Source organism: Malurus melanocephalus, unplaced genomic scaffold (assembly GCF_030028575.1).
Source record: "Malurus melanocephalus ecotype Western Australia unplaced genomic scaffold, MMel_1.1 scaffold_190, whole genome shotgun sequence".
Classification (NCBI taxonomy): domain Eukaryota; kingdom Metazoa; phylum Chordata; class Aves; order Passeriformes; family Maluridae; genus Malurus; species Malurus melanocephalus.
Genome location: NW_026623422.1, coordinates 434,299 through 447,982, shown reverse-complemented (window position 1 = coordinate 447,982; position 13,684 = coordinate 434,299). Strand labels below are relative to the sequence as shown.

Sequence of the window (13,684 nt, the reverse complement as noted above, 5' to 3'; positions counted from 1 at the left end):
CCTGGAGCCTTTCCTGGAGGGATGAGGGGATGAAAATCCCACCAATGTTGTCTTTCCCACCCTTCTCCCCACACACCCAGCGGGATGAGTGAGTGAGGAATGAACATTAGGAGCAGTGTTTTGGAACCAGGCTGTCCTCCCTGTCACCTCAGGGATAGGGGTGACCCAGTGGATGTCACAGGCTCACAGGACAATGCCAGGGCTCTGAGCTGACCATCACATCCCTTAATGTCCAGGGGAGGCCCTGACCCCCTAAAGGGGATGTCCTTCACCCTGCAATCCTACTGACACTGCCACWGGACATTTGCTCCCCACCTTTCACCATCTGACAGGCCTTTCCACCTCCACAGGGAGTAAATCCCTCCTCAAACTCTCCTCCTCATTTCYCTCAAGGCTCAGTGGGATTCACTCTCAGCAGATGTGTGCTCTGCTCTCATTTTTCTGATCAGTCCTCTGGCAGCAGGCACTGCTCCTCACACGAAGGCTGATTCCCCACAGAACAGTGATTCCCACCTCAGAAACGTGGATGGTTTTGTGTCATATTGAAGCAATCCCGCCATGGGGATCAGGATCAATAGTGCAGCTCTTTTTCTGGCTGTTTTGACAGCATTTTTCTGCAAAGCCACATTATTGTCCCCTGCTCGCCTGTGACACCTCAGGCACGTGTCCCTCTGTACTCAGGGCTAWCAGGGCACCTCCACAACCCCTGCATCCACCTCTCCTTTGAATTYAGAGTTCCCTGTGTGCTATCTGACCCCTCCCCACACACAGCTGCCATCTCTCCAGCTCTTTCCCCACTGTCAGCCACAAACCCCAAACAGYGACTGCCACCTGCTCCACAACCTCCAGTGCCAGAGAATCTCTGGGTGCCCCATCCCTGGAAGCTTTCAGGGCCAAATTGGACAAGGATTGAAGTGACTGGGTCTGGTGGAAGGTACCAGGGCTGGAACCAGGTCACTTCCAACCCAAACTGTGATTCTACAAGACAAGACCCATCCGGATCCCCCCAAAAATGCCGTTGTTCACGCAGCTTTCGGGGRCTGAAAATGCAATTTCCAGTGGGTTTTAGGGGACAAGATGCTCCACTTTCACCTCTGTGGGAACACAGCCTTGGAAACAGATGAAGCAGTGTCCTTCCAACAGGAGGCAGGAGCTGGGGAAGTCTCTGACCTGCCTCTTCTCTCACACTGACCAAAAGCCAAGAGATCCATGCAAGGCCAGCAGTCAGCGGGCGAGCGCTGGCGTTTATTGTGCTSTAACAGACAGTGCTGGTTGGAAATGGACAGGGAATTTTGTGGTGGAATCAAGTGCTGAGGCCATTCCTGTGTTTCTCCAAGCAGCGTGGAGCAGAGCTGAAGGAAGRAAGGGGTGAGAACGGGGCACCCGARGGAGGAAATGTGCTTCAAACTGTACCAAGGACCCCGTACACGGGCACTTCTCGGGCAGCCAGGGGTACAGGCCAGGCATACAACTCATTAATTAAGCAGAGCAGCTAATCTTAGCACTAATGAACTCTAGCTCAGGTAATGTGACATTTAAAATGAACGGGACAGCAGGTCATTCATTCACAGCAAAGATTTCCATTCCTGCGATGGGTGAGAGCTATCGGTATGATTAGATTACTGCCAGCCAGGACCAAAACAGGACACCAGGGCARGAGGAAAAGAATCATCCACGTGGATCAGCTCCAGCTGAGGCTCGGAATGAGGCGCYGGGGGCGAGTGTGAGATCTCCACTACTGTACCAAAACAAACATCACGGGTGGCACACGTAGAGCGTAGCATTGTCACCGGCTGGGGACACCAGCCCTGCTCAGGGCAGCGAGGGAGCAGCACTAAAGTGGCTTCTTCTTCTTCCTCCTCTCCCCCTCTCTCCCTCCCTCCTTCCTTCCCTCCCTCCTCTGAAAAGTCACGGGCTCTCCCAAGGGCACTGCGGTTCCGTTCAAAATTCGTCTTCGGAGCTGTCGGCCAAGAGCATGACTCGGTCCTGCATGCTGTTAAATTCCCTCTGCTGGGGGAGGAAAAGAAACATCAGAGAGGTGCATAGGTGAAAAGGAGCAAAATGTGAGGAGAATTCAGATGGCCCCATCTCATAACCGAGGAGTCCTTGATGCCTTAGGACTTTAGCTATTTTTAATTTGGCTTCTGTATTTTTCATGTATCGTGTAATCCTGTAATTCTTCAGTGTTTAACTCCAGACTCCACAGACAGTGCTGAGATCCTGTTCTCCCATTTTTACACAAAACAATTCCTCCCCAGCCCCAAAATCAAGGACACCTCCTTGTGCCAGGCCCCAAGAGATGGAAACAACAGAGAATTGGGGGAGCCAACTTGGAGTCAATGACTGCATTGAGCTGCAATTGGAGGATTCAGCCCCGATGTGCAAATGGACAAAAGTGAGAAAGGGTGAAAAACCCGTGAGCCATTGTCCATTGTGGGTGTGGGACTGCCCTGAATGTACCTGAAGGGCTTTCAATAAATAGAACTGCTTTTTATTCTCTGAATTTCATCCAGCCTCTGAACAGAGGTTTTAGGTAAGCCGAATTTAGGAAAAATCACCCCGGACGCTGCAGCTCAGACAGACCCTACCCAGACTGTGTTTTTTTCATACCCCAAAGGGTTCTCAGTCCTATACCTTTCCTTGGCAGCCCCCATACCTTCCCTTGTTAGCCCCATACCTTTCTTTTGTGCCTCTTTGAGCCGTTTCTCCTGCGGCGGTTCATGATYTTGATGCTGTAGAGCGCTCCCAGGATGAAGAGGGCTCCGGCTATTCCGACTCCCACAGGAACCAGCATCCCCGACATGTATCCTGCCTGAATGGAGAAGAGAGCACAGCAACACTCCCATGACCACCCTTTTGGGGTCATTTTCACCAGCTGAGGACTGCAATATATCCCAGTGGTGATTTCCTCCAAGTTTGGGTTTGATTCCCCATCACCTGCCTGCACAGGGGCTGAGCGAGCCCCAACCAGCCCCACTCCGAGCTGGTCACCAGCACAGCTCAGCTTTTTCTGACAGATATTTGCTGCTGAGAAATGCTGAAATCCTGCATGCTCASCTGCCTTTAGGAGAGGGAACAGTGTGGGTGAGGGCTGGGGTGAAGGGTCTGTCCATAGGGAGGAAGGGGTGAAGGGAAACCTTGGCCACCAGAGGAAAGTGATCTCAAACCACCCCATGCCCTCCTTGGCTTTGTCCTCCAAATCTTGGAACCAAACACAGGAAAGGATCCCCTGCATGCAAGCAGGATGATAACATAGAGGGAGAGCASACACACTTTCAGCTGGCCTTAAGGGAAGCACAGCAAAAGTCAGTTKGTTCTAATTAAATCCAAGATCTGTATGTTTGCACTTCCCATTAAAAAAATAATGCAGATAGCATGACTAATCTAAAATTGCACATCTAAACACTTTAAATCCTTAGGAAAATATTCCCAAGTGCTAGTTATTTTATATTTTAATGCTTTAAATGAAAATTAATCTAAGTTTTGAAGTGCCAGATGSATTCAGCATCCTCACCTCACTCGGGCTCAGTGCTGCAAGGTCCAGCAGCTCTGCCCTCCCTCACTGCAGCCAGAGCCCTCTGCTGTGCCACCACAGCCTCACCCTTTGCTATCTCCACACCCCAAAACAGATTTTACACCTGCCAAGGGGCACAGGCACCGATGGTGAGGACTATCACTTCCAGCCACCCTCAGCCCTCTGCTTACAGCCACTTGTGTTCATCTGTGCTCTMAAAACACARCACAGACCCACAGCACACACACCAYGGTTACTCCTCTTCCATAATCCACTGAGTGGGAGAGGGAAAAAAAAAAGGAATTCAGGTGCACTGTCCTGCCTTTGTAAACTTATCTGGAGAATGACAATATCTGCTTTCATCTGGGCTTCCTCTCCCAAAGCCCTGCAGATCCTACTCAATGCTTTAAATAGTAAAACCCCTKTATCTGGATCCCAAACCTGAGGGATCTTCAGCTGCATCCTTCAGGCTYCCTGAGCATCCTCCCAGAAAACCCAAGTGTTGGGAAAGTGCTGCATCCCTGTGCCCCATTCCTGGGAAGGAGCTCAGTGAGGACACAGCTGAAGGCTCTGTCTCTGTGAGGCAATTAAGGTGCCTTAATTGGGTGACCCAATTAGTGCAGCGTGGYGTTTTCTATTTCTGGAACTTTGCTGCTGGCAGGGGCAGCGAGGGGAGATGAAAATGGCTTTTAGCTGCTGCCCAGTTGAGTTTCCATGGCAGAAATCACTGTTTTTAAAACAATGAGATTCTCAGCCTGTCTGTGAGCCTTTATCATGGCCCTTTACAGGGGCCATGATCAATGTTTTACACCCCAAAAACCWGGGATGTGACACAAATGCAGCCCTTCTGGGTCACACAGCCCAACTTATGGGGCTTCTGCACCCGCTTGATAGAAAACCCCATTCCCCAGGCAGCTCCAAAGCCACGTTTTTACCCCTTTATGGGGAAGATGGAGCTTCTTTAGGGATGCTTTAATCCACTGAATGCATGTCCATGACCTTTCTGGTCCTGCTGGGCTTGGAGATAACAGCAAGAGAACTTGAGAGGAACTTATTTGCCACACCAAATGCAACATTTGCAGTGTTTGCAGGAGACCAGACACGAATCTGTCCCCACCCCTGTGCTCCTGGTCCCACAATCCCCACAGCTGAGGGACAGAGAGGGACATATCTCTCAGGGAGGGGCCATCAAGTGCTGGAATCCTCTCTGGATGGAGGGATCATAAAACAGGACAGGGACAAATGAGAGGGGCACACATGGCTGTGCYGACAAACTGAACTAGGACAAGAAGGGAATGGGGTGAACAGGTTTATTTGYTACATCAGCAATTGGTTGGGAGTGAGGGGAGTGCTTTTTGTTGGATTTTTCTGAGGGAAAATGTGACCCAGGTGAAAGCTCTGCCGTTCCCAGGGGAGGGAGCTGGCTCAGGACTGAGTCTCTGTTTTTTAATCCAACACCAGTGCTTGTGCTGGGCACTGCCCCCAGCCCACCTGCACCAGCTCCAGACCCTCCAGAGCTCTGCTGGAGACAGAATAGGCAGCTCCTCTGTAGCAGGGAAGGACAGAGGTGCCAGCAAGGTGACAAGAGGGGAGAAGTGAGAGCTACACCCTCAGTGAGAAGACACTGCTGTCCCTCCCAGGCTCGTGTTGGCATGGGCAGTGACCTGTGCATGCTGCAGCCCCTGCAGGCACCTCCAGCCTCCATGGCTGCTCTTTACCTTCACTGGGAAAACCATTCTCTGTCCTCTCTGCTCGGGATGGAGCCCAGGCCAAGGAGCTCTGCTGACAGCAAAGCCTGTTGGAGCTTTACCTCCTTCCTGGTGCAGGCAGAAAGGCAACTCAGCAAGGGCTGGGCAGGAACCCACCCTAAACCCCCCCCACTCATGGAAAACAGACACCCAAACCCTCTCTCTGTGCCCTGACCCGGTGCTAAAGTGCTGCTGAATTTGGTGAGRCCCTCGTGGAAGGTTGGGCTGGCTGGGTGGGTCTGCCTGAGCTCAGAGATGCGTTTTCAGAGCTCACCATSGAGTCATGTGGTGGTTTTTGTTCCTATCGTTGCCTTGAAAGGCCAGTTTTTAATAATGATACAGATACTGTTCAGGGGATAAAAAGGGTTTTACCTCGGTATTTGGGATCCCAGGTGCACAACTTGATGGCAGAATGCACACCCGTGTACAGCACGGGTACAAGTTTTATAGGTTTCAGGAATTAGCAAATCTATCTAGGATTCCCCAATAAGATACAAGTTTTATAGGTTTCAGGAATTAGCAAATCTATCTAGGATTCCCCAATAAGAAACTTAATAAATGCAGTAATGTCCCCCTATTCTAATGAATCCCCCCAGATGAGGCCAGAGCCCAGTTTACACAGGATGTTCTGGACAGAAGGCTTCACTCAAGGCTGGAGTTGGGTTTAAGATAGCACAGGGCACACTGACTCCTTCTTTAGGATGTTTAGTTTCTCTGCCCAGCAGAACTCCTAAACTAAGCTGGAATATCAAGCTTCAGGAATTACAAGCATGTGGGCTAAGGGGTGCAGGAGAATGCATAGAGGGCACAGAAAGCAGGAAAAGGAAAAGCAAAAATCATCAGGCATCACTATTGACTCTGATCCTGTTCAAGAATTTCCAAGGCCTGTTGAGTCACAGAATGTTCTTGCCTCAGAGCACCGCTGCCACCTCATTTCCAGCCTTGTATCTCTGCTGTCACCAACACAACACTTGGGAGGCTTCACAACCATTTCCAAATGTCAATATTTGCTGCAGGGCAGCAGAGCTTGAAAAGCCATCAGTGCCTGTGGCTGGCACAACTCCTGATTCCACCAGSCAGCCCCTTGTGATGCCAGGGAGGAATGATCAGGGTTTGTTTTCTTGTCCGTTTTCCTGTGTTTGATCCTTCTCCTTCCAGGGATTTGCAGGGATGGAGATAGGAAAGGTCTCATCCAGAGGCACTGGCAGCCTCTCACCAGAGAGCAGCACCTGATTYGGATCCAGATTTGGATCCAGAACTGATTTGGATCCAGAACTGAGCTCAGCACTTTGAGAAAARGGATGGGACTGAGTTCCTTACCCTGGGATCCCTGGAAACACTCAAGGTCAGGTTGGACRKGGTCCTGAGCAGCCTGATCCTGATCTAGAGGAACTTCTCCCTGCTCAGTGTAGAGGGGTTGGACCAGATGSACCTTCTAAGGTCCCTTCAACCAAAACTATTCTATGATAAGTTAAGGGGAAATAAAAAAAAAAAGTAACTCAGGCTGCCTGACAAGGTCGTTTTCTGGGAAAAAGGGAAATCAATCCAACACCTCTGTCCCCCATTCTGCTCTTGGTCACTCCCCACCAGGGATGAATTGTGGATTCACACACTACACCCCACAGCATCTGGTTCATTTGCCTCCCAGAGAAAATTTTAAGCCCTTTCTAAATGTCTAAGCAGAGATAAAGAACTACACTGACAATAATTTATTTTTTCCTGGAATTAAAAGCGGCTTGGTTTTGAGAGGAATGGAAACACTGAGCCTCCTACCTTATCTTTCAGCTTCTCCATCCARCTTCTCACTGAAAAATAATGGAAAAAAAAGCTGTAATCGTGTCACATATTAATTAGCAACAAATGATAGTGATAACAGTAAAATAGGCAGCAATTCCCTTGACTTTATGTTAGATTTCCTCCTCTCTCATTCATGAGAAAGAGAAAAAGCAGCAAATCAAGACAAGAAACTCTTGGTGTCAGTTGGCAGGCAAGTTGYTCACTTTTGCCTGAGCAATTCACATTTTCAGAGTGATTTAAAAAGTGAGGAAAACCAGTATTTCAGTTTGTGGGGTTTTGACCATCGCTTCTCATACCCACACTGGGGTGTCTGACCAGGAGAAAACCTTACAGTGCAGTTATTCCCTTCCTCTGGCCTCCTCCACGTGGATTCATTTCCCTGTATTTGGGAATTTAGCCTRTAATGATGGCTAAAAATTTATTATTCCCTGTCTTTTATTCCCCTGATTTTCTGGAATAATSCCTGCCTGCTGTGGGAAGCCACTGGAGGACTGGAATAATATTGGAGGTGCTAAATTACTAAAACAASCAAATTTATTCTGCAAAAGCACTGCGACTTCCTTCTCCTAACAGTTAAACAAGTCCCGTGAAATACAACAGCTGAGAATTAAAACTCTGCAATGGCAGGTGCTTTGGGCTGAAATATTCACTAATTTCAAGAACTGCAAGGGGTGCAGGAGTCATTCACACCACAGGGCACTGTGTCTGCACTGCACAGAGGGCAAAACACCCACAGAGATCCACTGAGATTTTAACAAATTCCTGCTCGTAGGCAAGAAGCAATAAACAGTTCTATGTTGTTTTTTTTCCAGGGCTCAGCAGTTGTGTTTTTTCAAGGATTCCCACCTTTCCAGGAGGACAATCCTACAAGCACAAGGGGAGTCTCGGATGCAGCAATGTCCTTCTGAGTGACATTTCTTCCTGGGGGTGTTAAATCCCAAATGCAGCACACAGTTTATGGATTTAGACCCTATTTCTAAGGCTGCTTTGTTATCAAATGTCCCTTCAAAGCCCAAATTAGCAGTGTCAGGGTCTGCACGTGCAGCACTCAGAGAAACCTTTTGAAAGGAGCCTTTTTGTGAGTGAGGAGGGGGCACAGGAGGGCCCTTTATTTTATCTCAGATAAAATAAAAGTTCAAAGCAATTTGAATACTCCCTTTGAAGCGTTAGCAACACAAACACCTTCCAAACACAAGGACCCCAAATTAGCCAAAGGTGACAACGTGTGAGGCAGGCACAGGTGTGCTTATCTCCAACAGGGAGATGAGGAAAAAGATGAATTACCCAGGAGACAGACACACACAGCACGAGAAGAGGACACAAGGTCAGCTTTTATCAGCTCTTCCCAACATTAGTCCTGGCCTGCATGGGCCAAGGGTAATAAACTCAATTTAGAAAGTTTGTTAGGAAGTTTATTAGGAAGTTTATCAGGAAGTTTATTAGGAAACCACCACTGCCCTTCTGCTCCAGTTGAGCTAAGAATATYCTGTTACCTGTTTTTAATGAACACAGATTCTGAATTTGTTCCCCTCTGCTCCACAAAACAACAGCAGCAAGCCCACCAGGCCCACAGGCTCGGTAGTACAAATCTTTATTTGCTGTTACACATTTGTTATTAAACCCAGCCTTGTTTTCGGCCACGCAGAGCACATCAGGAGCCTTTGGGAATCGACTCAGGACACAGAAAAAACAGCACAAGGTGATTTCTCCTTAACCAGGTGCCTGTCCAGGCAGCCAAAGCCTCTGATTTCTGGTAAAGGAAAATAAAAGCCCCAAATTAATGASTTTCAGGCAGCAGGAGGTCAAAAACCTTTCAATGTCCTGGCAGGACTGAGTGGGGAGCGTGGAGCTGTTGGAGCTGTCACAGCCAAGCTCCAGACTCTGGARCTGTCAGGCTGGGGCCAGGACAAGTCAAGGAGCCCTGGATTTCCATGAATTACAAACTCTTTTCACATCACTAATGCACAGAGCTGTTCAAACACCTCTGAGGACAGGACAAGGCACTGTGTCCCCCAAACCAAGAGCTCGCTGCTCCAATTATTTACTCCTGTGTGAGCAGGAGATAAAGCAATTGTTTCCAGTTAGAATTTATATCTGTGCTAAGCAGCCACCATCAATTAACTCCAAAYTTCAGACTCTAATTAAGCAATAATATCCATAATTAAAACAGTGASTTTGGTCTTGGGAGAGGAACATTGTGGCTGGCACCTTCCCATGAAAATGCCACGCTCTCCAGGAACACCAGGTGAGATCTGCCAACGAGGCCAAGCAAATCAGTCAGAAATACTCCACTCCACGTGTTTTACGTGATCCCCTTTCCTTCCCTGATCAGTGAATATCCTGAAGAAATCACAGCAGTCTCAGGGGGTGAATTACTAMCAAGTGTCTGCAGTTCTGGCTCATCTTCCACAGCACTTTCAGGATCATGATCCATCCAAACTCTGCCTCAGCTCAATTTTGATCCCTTGGTTTCAAAGGGAGCTGAGTAAGAYGAGTGTGGAGAGCACTTCTGTAAATTACACACACAATCTGACATTTCCTCCATGATTTATACAATGTCTGCATCTCTGCAAATTAATTTTAAATAACTAACTTAAGATTAAGCCAGTCGGGAGCACAGAGGAGGAGCAGTGGCACCAGAGCAGCCCAGGATGAATTCACACGGTTATAAATGTGCTATTTTTACTCAGTTTTACCCAACTTTCCCCTTCTAAACGTGCTGCCAGCTAAGTGAGGCTCATTTGCAGAGGTGAGCAGCAGCCTGGGATGTCTGCCTGGCCCAAAGGAAGAGCCAAAATTCCCTGTGAGCAAATCCCTTCTGGAAGTTCTGGATGCAGGCAGGAGGCTGGGGAGGGGACAGCAGGGGACATCTGAGGGTGTCTGGCACTGCTCAACATCAGAAGGAGACCTGARGTCTCTCCAGAGCCTTCCCTTCTCCAGGCTGAGCACTCCCATCTCTCCCAGCCTGACTCCAGAGCAGAGCTCCAGCCCTCRRAGCATCTTTGGGGTCTCCTCTGGACTCCTGTTTATGTGGAGGCTTTCACTCCTGATCTGCCTCCCTGCTGCTGTCCACCCTCAGATAAATTCTTTTTCATTGYCCAGCTCTCCTGAGCCCCTTYTRTCCTGGGTTCTGGGTGCCAGAGCCTGCTCTGCCTTCAGCCTCACCTCAATTCCCCATCATCATTGAGATGTYTCTCACCAAAGCCTTTTTTCTGCCTCCCTCTCCCCCCTCCTCTGAAATCAGGAGCACAAGTCCTCGGGGCCTCTTGCTTTGCCAACTTTTAGTAATCCTAATTGCCTAATTATCCACYCCAATGCAATGATAAAGCTGCTTAATAATTCTGTTCGCTTCCTCATTCATTCTTTCCCTTCCCAGATAAGAAAATGCAAACACTTCTGGTGGAGATTTCAATCAATAATTCATGTCCCACTGCCATCAGTTCTGTCTCCCCCTCTCCCCTCTCAGATGCCCTGCTGCTTTGTCTTGTCACTTTAGTTTCATCTAATCAGCTTGTTTTAATCATATTCTCTTTTTTAATCAYCAGTTAGAGCAATTCTGTTTTTTTGTGGCACGTTATCGCTCATCCCCACAGATGTCGCCTGATTTTCAAATCCAGCTTCATTCCACAACTTTATCAAGTTTATTCAATAAAATAAACTGTCTGGTCTCCACCAWGACCACCAGAGCAGTGGGGAAAATGTGGCACCCAGGCTCCTACACACCATCCAAAGGGCAGGAAAAAATACGATTTTATGGTTAAGAACCAACGTGGGGATCAGGCAACTGCCCCAACCATTACACTTCATATTCTTTAAATGCAATAGGCTGAGAGAGCAGCACCAAACTTCACTGTGGGACATAAGAAAACAACAGCCATGCTCAGAACATGAAAATAATTTGATTTAACAGCCACTATTAATTGTTTTCACATCTGTCTTAGATCAGATGTCCCAATCTCAGGAGCCAGAGGAGCTGTTTGGCACAGATCACCTTCATCACTGCCATCACCTTCTTCCCTAAGAAAAGTCCATTTCCCTCTTCCACACCTTCCCTGCTCCCCTGCTCTTCCCATTCCCAACGTGAGGTGCCTGGGGTTTGCTGCTGCTTCTCATTGGGGCCAACAATTCATCCTTATTCCTCATTCACAGCATCACTGAAGGGTTTGGGCTGGAAGAGACCTTAAAGCTCATCCCATTCCACCCTTCCACCATCCCAGAGTGCTCCAAACCCCGTCCAATCTGGCCTTGGATTATTCCAGGAATGGAACAGCCACAGCTTCTCTGCAGCCAGGGCCTTTCCACCCTCACAGCCACAATTTTTTTCCTTATATCTAACCCAAACCTGCATGTTTTCAACAAAAGAGTGTAAAAAATCAGGAAAAGATTGATTACTTTCAATCAGTCTGTATATAAAGCAAGCAACCTGCCCTGTTTAATTACAGATTTCATCCCTTTCTCTTGCAGGTTAAACTTTTCTCCCAAATGAGACTTGTGAGAACAATTTTGCAGAATTTTGCMGTGCTTCATCTGCTCAGCTCTGACAACTTAATGGCACAAGGGTGCATCAGCTCCTTTCCCTTAAAAAAAGCACAATTTTCAATTTACTTACTAGCACAAATAAATAATAAAGAAAATGGCATCTGGCTGCAAGTCAGTGTATTTTTAATTCCAGAACAGCTTCACCTACCTGATGGGAATGTTGATGCAGGAATTGCCCAACTTGAGAGGGCTTGAACAGCTGGATAATCGAACAAATGTCAAACTGACAATTACCATTTGTGTTTTCAGATAAAAATTTTGTTTGGCTGAACTCGGAATTAACCCAGTGAACTTCAGTAGTTGCCATGGAACGGTTTGGTCTCTGAACTGCACCCTTTTCCCTGCCTGTCCAGCTGCAAAAACCTCAGCCTGCCACAACCTGCAAAAATCTCTTGGAAGAGAAACRGAGATGGGGAGGGAACTCAGCACATCCCAGAAAGCAGAAACCAAAATGGGCTCCCTTCCCTGACCTTATTAACCCCRTGGCATTAGGTCTGGTTCCTCTTTTTCCTATTCCCTTGCACTTTTAAAGCTGTTTTCCCCTTTGCCCTGCCTGCTAAGGCCAGAAAAGGCCCTGCCCTCATGCCCTGGCATTTCTCTGTCAGCTCAGTTCTTCTGTCAGGCCTTCAAAACACATTTTGACACCTTCACACTGTTTGTTTCTCCCTGAGTGGCCCCAGACAGGCACAAGATGTCAAAACCAAGCCAAGGTACAAACCCTCCCATCATCCTGAGAGTAAAAGGCATCAGCAGGATGTTGCTGTGAACTTGTTGTCACAATTTGTTGTACAATTAAATGTTTACTGGATCACACAGTGCTCAAAAGCTGTGGCTGCTCTGGGAGAGGAAATGCAAACTTTGCTTAGGAAATGGCAATTCCTGTGCTGGAGCACACGTGGGATCAGGTCCTTGCTCTGCCCTGGAACAGCTCCTGGAACAAGGCAGGGAATGGGCAGCAGAGAGAATCTGCCCTGCCTCAGCTCAGGGGGTTTCTTGTGTGCTGAAAATGYTCACATTCAYCAACTTTCAGRGAGTCACAGACTGRTTTGGGTTAAAGRGACCTTAAAGATCACCCAGTTCCATCCCCTGCCATGGACAGGGACACTTCCACTATCCCAGRKTGCTCCAAAYCCCATCCARCCTGGCCTTGGRCACTGCCARGGATGGGGCAGCTYCTCTGGGCACCTTTGCCAGAACCTCACCACCCTCACAGCCAARAATTCATTCCCAAAATCCCATCCAACCCTTCCCTCTGGCAGTGTGGTGCCATTCCCCCTCATCTTGTCACTTCATGCCCATGTCCCCAACCCCTCTCCATCTCTCTCAGAGCCCCCTGAGGCCCTGGAAGGAGCTCTAAGCTCTCCTTGGAGGATTCTCATCAAAGCTGTGTCCTGCTGAAGATGAAAAATCTTTCATTACTAATGAGACTTGACTTTGCAGCTTCCAAGACCTTTTTCAGGTCGCATTTGTGTGCTCCACTATCCAAATGTAACGATGTAGAAGCAGCAGCTGAAGAGCCATATTCTATGAAAGAATGCTTTCCAGGCTTTCCCAGTGCTTTTTCCAGAGCACTGATAAACCTCTTCCGGAGTTTTTCCTACTCCCTGCACTCTCAATTCTAAAATTTTGCCACACAATTTTTTTTTCTCCCTCAGAAGTCTCCAGTAAAAAAATTACTAATGGTTTATTTTTGCCCTTGATTCATCCACTGGAGCAGGTGAACTTCTTCACCCAAAATTTTCTCTGTCCTCACATCAAGCTCTTTCTGGCACCCTAAAATCACAGCTGGTTTTGAGAGCTGACTGTATGATTTGACCTATTTGTATATTTATAGTAAAAARGCRGAAAGATTGAATTCAGTCTAYCTTTTAATRCCCATTTTTCAYCARATTTTCYYCTCCAYAAMCCAGCACCCTTTCCCAGAGCCTGGCAAAGACACAGAGATTTTTGCAAATTAAAACTAAATGTCAGGTGGCAGCGATGGGAGGAGTGGAAAAGGTGGAGAAGCTTCAGATGGAGAACACCTCACGCATCCCTCTGCKCCAGCAGCACCTCATTTCAGCTGGAGAGCAGCAACAAAGCCATA

General features: G+C 47.9%; 1 protein-coding gene across 1 annotated transcript; it reads right to left on the bottom strand.

The window, feature by feature from the left end:
• Nucleotides 1–1,852: 1,852 nt before the first annotated feature.
• Nucleotides 1,853–7,062, bottom strand: LOC130577699 (armadillo-like helical domain-containing protein 4). Its single transcript, XM_057373244.1, has 3 exons — nucleotides 7,036–7,062; nucleotides 2,678–2,812; nucleotides 1,853–2,010 (listed from the first exon to the last, which is right to left on the bottom strand). Exons 1-3 carry the CDS (start codon nucleotides 7,054–7,056, stop codon nucleotides 1,942–1,944), a joined length of 225 nt encoding a protein of 74 aa, XP_057229227.1. The 5' UTR covers nucleotides 7,057–7,062; the 3' UTR covers nucleotides 1,853–1,941.
• Nucleotides 7,063–13,684: the final 6,622 nt, after the last annotated feature.